Source organism: Perna viridis, chromosome 3 (genome assembly GCF_037379345.1).
Source record: "Perna viridis isolate PV_CMFRI_1.1 ecotype Kerala chromosome 3, ASM3737934v1, whole genome shotgun sequence".
Classification (NCBI taxonomy): Eukaryota; Metazoa; Mollusca; class Bivalvia; order Mytilida; family Mytilidae; genus Perna; species Perna viridis.
Genome location: NC_142447.1, coordinates 17140818 through 17151029, shown reverse-complemented (window position 1 = coordinate 17151029; position 10212 = coordinate 17140818). Strand labels below are relative to the sequence as shown.

General features: G+C 30.5%; 1 protein-coding gene across 3 annotated transcripts; it reads right to left on the bottom strand.

Moving 5' to 3' along the window:
* Window positions 1–923: 923 nt before the first annotated feature.
* Window positions 924–7747, bottom strand: LOC148621234 (uncharacterized). Of its 3 annotated transcripts, XM_088575370.1 has the most exons (5): window positions 7335–7730; window positions 6867–6932; window positions 4548–4634; window positions 2677–2799; window positions 924–1914 (listed from the first exon to the last, which is right to left on the bottom strand). In XM_088575370.1, exons 1-5 carry the CDS (start codon window positions 7548–7550, stop codon window positions 1684–1686), a joined length of 723 nt encoding a protein of 240 aa, XP_088431496.1. In that variant the 5' UTR covers window positions 7551–7730; the 3' UTR covers window positions 924–1683. The 3 variants fall into 3 exon arrangements, with proteins under 3 accessions (XP_088431496.1, XP_088431498.1, XP_088431497.1); XM_088575372.1 differs by lacking the exon at window positions 2677–2799 and having other exon boundaries at window positions 7335–7747; XM_088575371.1 differs by lacking the exon at window positions 6867–6932 and having other exon boundaries at window positions 7335–7739.
* Window positions 7748–10212: the final 2465 nt, after the last annotated feature.

The window sequence follows — 10212 nt, the reverse complement described above, 5'->3', positions numbered from 1 at the left end:
AACTGAAATTGAAGTGATTGATTTTTTATCACATACGACCACAAATTGGTGCCTCTTCTATCCGTCGGTCTTATTCTTTTCTTGATAAACCAAACGTAACTTTATTGTTCTGAAGTATACGGCATGTGTTCAATTATAGATACTTGTAATTCATTGTTTGTCTGACTTTAGTCTTAGCAAAACATAGTAATATCTCCTTGTTTGTTCTTATTGAAGAAAAAATGTTCTACTACATACGGTATGTACTTTACCATACTTCATTTATGATGTTTTTACCTCTGACCAATGATCTGTATGATAAACTTTCTTACTGAAGGTTACTGCCAAGTTATCTTCTAAAACAGGATAATGTTCAGCTTTTGTTACAGTCAAAACTGCATCGGTTGTACTGTCGTTATCGTCACAATTGATAGATTGTAATTAGGCAATATACTTTTGTTTTAAAATGAGATGAATAAACAAATATATTCAGTCAAATTAAAAGTCTTACAATATGACTGATTGACGACTTACCCAAGTTATCACTATCTTGCAATGACACTGATGCTACTGGCAGATCAGGACATGCTTTACTTTGATGAGCACATACTGCCACTCTTTCTTTATTGTATTTTGTTTCCGTTATCGTATGTTATTTTATTTTGAAAGTGCTTTATTTATTTATTTTGTAATTATTTATTGATTTTTGGGGGGAAGGGTATGTATTTGAAAATGTAATGTTGTTTGCATTGATATTGTTTATGTTGCCTGCATTTATGAATGACTTGTGCTTGTTTTAGAGTCCCATATCTCCGCATAAATCTTCTAGTTCCAATTATTCACCGATAGCCTTTGTCATTTCAGTCATAACCTAAGACCAGTTTTTGACAGTTTCATATACGTTGCATTATAAATACATATGGTCTTGATAATCAAATGTGTCATTTTTTTATTTGAAAGATACTGTTTAGATACAAAAAGTTATAAAGATTACAAAAAGCTCTATAATCAATAATTTCCCAATAATCAAAATAAATAATTATTACATAAATATGTACCTGTTTTTAAAAATGGATACATACTTCAGATCCTAAATTCAAAACATGTTTTTGTGTGTTTAATCATGATACACATTTTGATGAAATGGAATTGAATATGACTTATTATCGGCATACAATTTTAACACAAATACATTTCAAAATTGCCATGACAACAGAACGTAATGCTTGTCGCATTAAATATTGTGTCAAAGCATGCTACAGTCTTGAACATCCCTTTTATACAAATAAAATTGGTAAACAATTTACATTTACAATGTAAACATAAAACAATCTCCAAAATTTATATTTTTAAGAGAAGGATTGTTGTTTGTGTGCACATAGAGATAAGTAACCAGCGGAAATATAATTTACATATTTCACATTTACATTTTTGTTATTTACTTCTAAAACGACAGTTAAGATGTCATAAAATGTTAATACACTTATATATATACGAAATCAATAAACATTATCATAAATAACCCCTAGAATTTTTAACTAAAGCCAAAATGAAAACGGAATTAAACCCGTATAATACATCAAATTAATACAATATCAATAGAAAATCGTGGCTAAAGTGTTATAAGTGTTATATGTAATGCACAAAACAATGTTATCTTTCAAAGATAGATATATCTGAACTTTTTTTCTCGATTCGACTTATCTATGATTTATAAGGAGGGGGCTGTTCACTGCTTACTATCGTCATTTCGAATCCGTTATGTTGTGTCATTACTGGATATTGTGGTGTCATTACACTTTGACAAACCTGTTCTTGTTGCGCCTGGACAATAGGTATATTATGAATGTAAGGCCTTTGAAAGTGAATGCCTGGTATGTTCAAAACGGCCCCATCCATTGATTGCAGATTACCGACATATACACAATTTGTACTCTATAAAGTAATCAAAAACAGATATTATAATATATTATTTCAGCATTGGTAGTTACAACATAAAAGACCGAATATCGATTGAACTACATAGTTGACAAAAATTTAGTTATGTGTTAATAGTGTCTCTATAATTAGTCATACACATAAATTTGAATTTGTCGGTATGGTTCACGTTAATGTTTAGAAACATTCTTTTTTTTTTTTTTTTTCGTTTACATCGTTGTCTCGTAACACATTATATGTCTAGGAGCAACCAAGGGAACCAGGATTCTAGTTTTAATTAAACTAGATTATTATTTCTTTTATAAAAATCCGCATTGAAGATAGCACAATCACCTAATGACATTCAAGGAAGTTTTTTTTGTTGATTGACAAATACAATGCGTGCACTATGAGCAATAGCAAATATAGTAAAATCCCACGTTGGACACTATTTATTTACTTCTTTCAAATAATTTTAATCGCAAGAGTAATCAAGGGAACCAAGGTTATAGCTGTAATCAAAAGAATGTAATCCAGGGACAAAGACCAGACATGGAAAACGGACATACATAACAAAGAACATAGAATAACTAAAATCATACATACAAAGTAACCAAAGAAAATGAGCAACTCGGACTCCACTAAAAACTGGGAGCATGGAACAGGTGCACCGGTAGGGTAAGCGTTCTCCGCTTTTCTAGAAACACTCGCCGAGGTGCTCATAAAAGGTTAAGTCCAGGGTAGACGAAAGAGAAAAGGAAAATTATATATATGGACTACCTTTGTTTCATCCAACGAAGAACAACAACAGCATACCGATGCAGCAATTATTGAAACAATAATCTCTACGAAGCTAGTGATGGCAATAATAATATATATTGTTTTTCCGCCACTTCCAATACGCTATGGAACGAAATAAAGTAAACACATAAAAAAACCAGAAAACATAAAAAAGGTTACTGAACCATTATTGCCATTCCATTTTATTTAGTGTAATATGAAGTCGTGAAATATATTACATAAATCAACGCACCTAAAAATCAGTTCAAAAAGGTCTTAATCCTTTGTTACAAAGGAAATACAGAAATTGAATATGAATTATACAAATTTACACACTAGGGACTATCAGTAGTGTACTGACATGCCAGCTCAACACCAATAAAATATTTTAAAAATTATGTCCCCATCGTATGTAAAATCAATCCTAATTCTTCTTATGTGGGGTTGAAAATCACGGTACATCATAAGTCACATAATAACGACACAACCCATGTAACGTCAAAAAATATTTTAAATATAGTGTATAATTTTTAGGTAAAGACCCCATGAGCAAATCAATTTTAATACAAAGCAATGTTATACTTAACGAATTGACAACAATGCCATAACTATATTCCTTACGAATGGGCCTTTTCAACAATTTAGTTCACTTATTTGGTGAATGTCGAGCTTTCCTTGCCTTGTGTAGAATACAAAAGGTGAGAAATACCCGCAAGTATTAATTATTGATTTTGTTTCCATTCATACAGCTAGTTGAGTGTGTTCCAGAAAGTTATAAATCGCAGTTTGGTTTAAGATGCATGTTTTCTTGAGTTGTTGTTAATTAGAAACAATAATATTAAAAAATTTGGTCTGCAACCTTTGAACAGGGTTATGTTGCTACAAGATTGAAGTCATCACTACACAAGTTTTATGGTCGTCATCATGAACTCGTGGATCGTTATGGTGTGTCCATCAGCACCATGAAAACTGATTTATTCAACGAGTCATAGTTTTCCTTTCCTCTTTTGTTTACCCCGGACTTGACTTTTTATGAGCAACTCGGCGGGTGTTTCTAAAAAAGCAGAGGATGCTTACCCTACCGGTACACCTGGTCCATGCTTCCAGTTTTTAGTGGAGTCCGATTTGCTCATTTACTTTTGTTACTTTGTATGTATGATTTTAGTTACTTTATGTTCTTTCTTGTGTGTGTCTGTTTTTCATGTCTGGTCTTTGTCCCTAGAAAACATTCTTTTGATTACCGCTATAACCTTGGTTCTCTTGATTACTCTTTGAGTGATACGACTTTTTTAAATCTATTCTGTTAGGTTTAACGATAGCAAATTGTGTATGATGTAAGTTTCCATTTATAGACATTAAATATTGAAGAAATTGTACTAGTTTAAATATTCTAATGTATGTAAAATTACCAATTAAATAATTAATGCTTTGCTGTTTTTACTCAATTTAAGTGGTTTCTTTTTTTACATTTTTATTGCAAGTCTACCTAAAAAAAAATAGTTCTGAAACAAAAAATATTTGAAAATTGTAATCATTAATGTACGCAATATTACAATTATCAATGGATTATTATGTTGAAATGAAGATGGGAAAAGTTAATACATCGATTGTACGATAAATAATAATAATACAAATTTACGTTGTGAAGGTCGTTAAGACATACGTGAAAAAGCAAGTATGCATGCTTTGCTGACCTCAAATATGTATTGGTCCAGCCTGATATAAAAAAAAACTTAATACTGTAAAGTAGTGATCTTCTGGGCGTACTAATTTTTTTAAGCGCGAAAATTAAACCCGCGAATATGTTCAATCGATAGAATCCACAAACAATCATACATTTACACTACTCTAATGTACTCTAATGTACATACTATCATGATTCCAACAACACTCATGCCAAACACAGCTGGTCCAATTATCAGGGCACCGAAGATACACATGCACATAAAAGCCGTTTTCTGAAAAATACAGATTTTTTGGCCTGCAGTTCGTTCAAGGTTCTTTAAAACATTTTTAGAAGTACTATAAATTTGTTTAAATGACATTTCGTGTCCAAAACCTCGTTTCGGAATATTAACCTTCACATGCGGTTTGCACTTCCTCTTCGTCCAAAATTTCCCCATTATTCTAACCTTTAAATTATTGATCACATATGTTCCTTATTCACCTTTTTTCCAGTTCTGGCTTAACCACCACCATTCTTTTTTTTTACAATTGCCCGGTATCACATAAAAAAGGATTGTATAAAACAAATCGATGTCATGGTGTACTAATACATTAACATTCCGAGAAAAGGCTTTGTTTTCTCTCAAGAAGAAATACATCTCTGATTTCAGATTTCTTTTGGCATGATACAAATACCTCAAAATTCATAGATCATAAAACAAATCTGTTCCTCTTTTTTCTTGGAAAAGAGTGTTACATTAGCCAATGATTTAAGATAAAGTTCAGCATGTCCAGAGAACTAAAAAACCTGGTTAACTTTATATACTACACTAAAGTAATTTTCTCATAAACTATATTCAAATGTAATTTAATGTATCTATTAAGAACAAAGTTTTCAACATTTATCGCTACGACAAAAGGAATATATCTATATTTTATCCTATAAGTCTGTGTTTTTAGCCTAGCTAGTAGATGTATCATAATATATGGTTAGGTGCCGTGATAATTGTCTGGATGTTTATCTAAGAGTGCAATTCAACTGTTTTCTTCTCAAACAAACACATTTGATCATTTAAAAAAAAAAGCTTGATGTTAAAGATGCATGTTAACTGTCCCTGAATTGATCCGTGTGACTATTTGACGGGTCGATCACCCCTGATTGATTGATCGCTGACGGGTCGATGACCTGTGACCGATTGCGGTTTAGTTATGTAAAATGACGGATCATCTCATGGAAATTTAGAATCCAATATACTACCATATTAATGTAACTTTAAATTTAATATATATTAAAGAGTAATCAAGGGAACCAAGGTTATAGCGGTAATCCACATTTTATTTTGTAAAAAGTAAAACTAATGATAAATAAAAATAATTATTTGATATTAAAATCTATTGCATTTTGTTAATATGTGTAACAATTGACCAAAAAAAAAAAAAAAAACAACGGAAACCGTAAATTATATTGACCGCCTTGTGGTCCCGTGATGACTGACCGGATCGGATAGGTGATCGATAACCAATCATAATTTTAGTTGCACACTGTATGTCTGTTAGATGTTATTACAAACATTCTGAACTAAATTTCAATCTATTTAAGTATCTTTTTGTCTCCAAACGAGATTGATAACATATTGTTTTTACTGTTTCTTGTTACCCGAAACCATTTATAATTGTGCAACGTCATATGTAGAAATCCAAAATGGTCGCTATTTCAAACTTTAAAAAGTTGTGCAAACTTGCTTTGGAATATGCCACTACAAGGAATTTTGATCGGCGATATTGAAAATGTTAAAAAAAATTGCAATAATTTCAAAATTACCACCGATCAAGAAGTTTATAATAACAATCTGAAAAAAAAACCAATTTCCCTGGAGTCGTAAAAAGTGATTTTGAATGCTCCTGAGACAATGGGGAGGGTGGCACTCTGCAACTCTGTGCGTAACAGTAGTTAAGGTTTGTCTTACATGATTTAGAAAGGTTCTTTTTAAATCCCGTGCCACACTCTTGTCAACAATGATTATGTCTTACTATAACAATCTCGCTTCTTTCTCGATTTTTGTGTATCATTTTGTAATTCCAGAAGACATAAAAGTATAACTTATGTCTAATCATTTTACTGGTATTGGAATATCAAATAAAATATGCATATGTTAAAATGTTTTTGGGACAATCGCAAACAAAATTGTACATTTGGTCGTTAATTAGAATACTAAAAATGTGTTTTATAATTAGTTAGGCATTTCTTAACTAAATTCCCATCTATTGTGTCTGCAAACGAGATTAATAACATATTGTGTTTACTCTGTTTCTTATTATTCTTCTTTCCCATTACAAGTGTTCTTGTTTGTTTTTTTCGTATTTATCGTTGTTGTGTATGTCTGTTTTCCATGTCTGGTCTTTGTCCCTTGATTACATTCTTTTAATTACCGCTATAACCTTGGTTCCTTTGATCGATCTCCGCTACTCTTATTAAATTGTGATAAATCAGAATTAAAATTATAAGTATAATCACGGTTGCGTACTAAGCTTCTCCAACTCCTTTGCCTCTGCTTGTTCATACATAAAGGTAAACTTCCAGTTACTATAAACTAATTAATAAATTAATAAAATTGTTAAATTATATATTTATCAGATTTTATATAAAAACTATACTTGCCAATCACGAATTCTATCGTGTTAACATTTTCTATCAAATATTTATATGTAATAAGTTATACCATTTACAAAAACAGAACCTTTTGTTTTGATATTAAAGATCACAAAAGATGCAAAAACTCAATGTTTGTATGCGGTGACGCTGTGTTCTTGTTTGATGTTGCAACTGGATATTTTTTTTTTTCTTGTTGTTTAAGACCGCCCTATGGAAGAGCTTCGTAATTAGTATATATGCATTTATGTTTCTTGATTAGGATTGAACAAATATAAAAATCAGAATCCATAAGAAATGTTTCTATGTGTGATAAAAAAAAATGAAAAAAATGAATATTTACCAATCCAGACAGAATCAGACATACTATCTCGAAGACAAATAAAGCACTAAAAAATCCGTACGGGTTTCTTTCATATAGTATAATTCCAATTAAATTTGAAACAGCACAAAGAAAACCGAGCACAATCTGTATACTACCAAGTTTTTTCAATGTTTCAATTTTAGATTCCTGATATTCCTTTTGGAAATGATCGACTGTCTGCCTATCTATATTCATTGCTCTTGTTTTGTTTTGTTTTTTTTTTTTCGTTTACAGTAAATCTAAAATTTGGTACGTATTCTATAGAAGTCTTTCTTTCGAAACGAGGCAGCGTTAAATATGTTACATCCTTAAAGATAAGTACATGTAAATGTCAAATCTATTTATGAAGATAATTTTGGTTATAAATTAAATCTCAACAGTATGATTGGATAATAGTCAATATAGATGTTTATATTGGTTATTGTAACAATGTAATGATTTAGTATAATGTGTGGCAGTTATTGTTAACAATACAACTAATTATTTTTTAAAATGATGTTTTACTTTTATTCTATTCCTTTTTTTATTATCATTTTTTATTATTATTTTTTTTTGTTTTGTTTTTTTTTGTTGTGTTTTGTTGTTTTGTTATTTTTGTGTTTATTTTATTTTATTTTTTTTTATTTTTATTTTTATTTTTTTTTTTGGCTAAATGTGTGTATGAAGGTGGTTAAATCATCTTCTTTGTTCTTAAAGTATATTGATAGACAAATTTGGATTTGACTGAATGCAATGAAGGTCAAGTCAGACAAAAGGAAATACAAAAAAGCAAAATTAAGAAGTAACACAAAACTGGTGTTGTGCATGCTTTCTTCCCTGTTCAGTCTTTTATTGATAAAATGCATTTGTTTGGAAACACATAAAACAAAAGTAATGTGCTTAAAACACGTAGCTTATCAAATTTTATAATAGACACACAAACGATTGCTCGAATATTTCCATATTTGTAAACCATTAGCTTTGGAGAATGATCATTTCATAATTGCTGCAATAAGTTCGTTTGATTAATCAAATAACAGATAAATAAACTGGAGCAGAAATAATCTTTCACTACGTTTTGAAACAGAACATTGTCAGTTGTTATATCAACAAGTACTTTTTATAATTTAGCGTTATATTGATCAATAAAGCATTTTTATACTAAAGCATTTTGCGTTATTTTTCATCCTTTCTTTAGTCTTCCAAAAAGAATCCTTTATATTGTATGTGTTCATTTTGAATTGGAAAATGAAGTCATTTAAAGACAGACCTAAGGTAAGGGATACAATTCTTACAAATCATTGAAGCGTTTGTATTCACAATACAAATTTACATTTTACAATTTTACATCAATCATCAAAGTTTGATAGGCTTTGATAAAATCGAAAAAAAAACCAAACATATTATTGACTTCAGGAGTTATGTCCCTAACCTTAGGTCTACCTTCTTAACATTCTAGTACGACGTACTTGCTAGCCATGATTAAAAAAAGAATAAACACAAAACCAACATTACATACAAAACATAGGCTGCGTCTGTTCAAAAATAAGAAGAAACTAGTCCTGTGAGAATTAAAATTAATCATAGAAACTCTTTTTTACCATTGTTTTACCACGGGGTTGCCATTTATGTCGTTATATAATAAAACAATAAATACAACAATGGTGCATAAATGGCCAGCCCGTGGTAAACAATGACAGAAGGAGTTTCTTTGATTTGTTCCTTAAAACTTAAATCTTAAAAAGAAACAGCTATTTTGTTGTTCTCCTAATTTATCAAAGACGCTGTAATGCTTGTAATAAATTGATAGAAGACTATTGTGATTTAATAACGCATAGATATATCATCAGTAAGTATTAATAACTTTTGTAGTTTATCGACATCATACTATATTATTGTACTATGGCAAGTGTAGGAATCTTTCTTAAGTTCATGTTTCAACAAATTAAGTTAACGTAAGACATGTTGTTAATGTAACGATACGAAAGAGTAATCAAGGGAACCAAGGTTATAGCGGTAACCAAAAGAATGTAATCCAGGGACAAAGACCAGACATGGAAAACAGACATACACAACAAAGAACATAAAGTAATTAAAATCATACATACAAAGAAACAAACGAGAATGAGCAACTCAGACTCGACTAAAAACTGGGATCATGGACCAGGTGCACTGGTGGGGGAAGCGTTCTCTGCTTTTCTAGAAATACCCACCGAGTTGCTCATAAAATTATCATTTACAACATACCAACACTGTAAAACTTGCATTGCTAGTATGAAATTTACCCTTTTGCCATTATGTAATAACTGTAACCCCAAAACAAAAAAAGCGCCTTTAACTGGGTAAATTTGTTGGATATATTGTTATTTTAAACAAAAATGCCTAAAATGTGAATTTCACTGAGCTGGTATGGATATATGTTTTACATATAACTAAATTTCCGTAACCGTAACTTTTTTTGATACATGTACCATTAAAGACATGCTACATGATATATATACATGTATATTACCTTTATATATATTTAGTATTTTTTTTTCATATTTGATATTAGAGATGACTTAGACACTAGGAAAATAGAGTCAGAAAAATCTGTAACTTTTTGTCACAGTGGGTAAAACGTCAGGCTTATACTGGAAAGAACAGGCGAATTTGTTGGTGACAAAGTGAACCATAAAACGGATGTATAAAGGTATTTGAAAATCATCATGAAGTGGGAGTAATGCACGATGGACCCTCCAAAACCATGAACTATTATAATCGATTTTGGTATTAAGTTTTTGAAGATTAATATCTTCATTTTTACATCATATATAAATCTTAATTTTAATGGCAACTATCAACTTTACCCATATCTGATCCACCAACATTATCATTG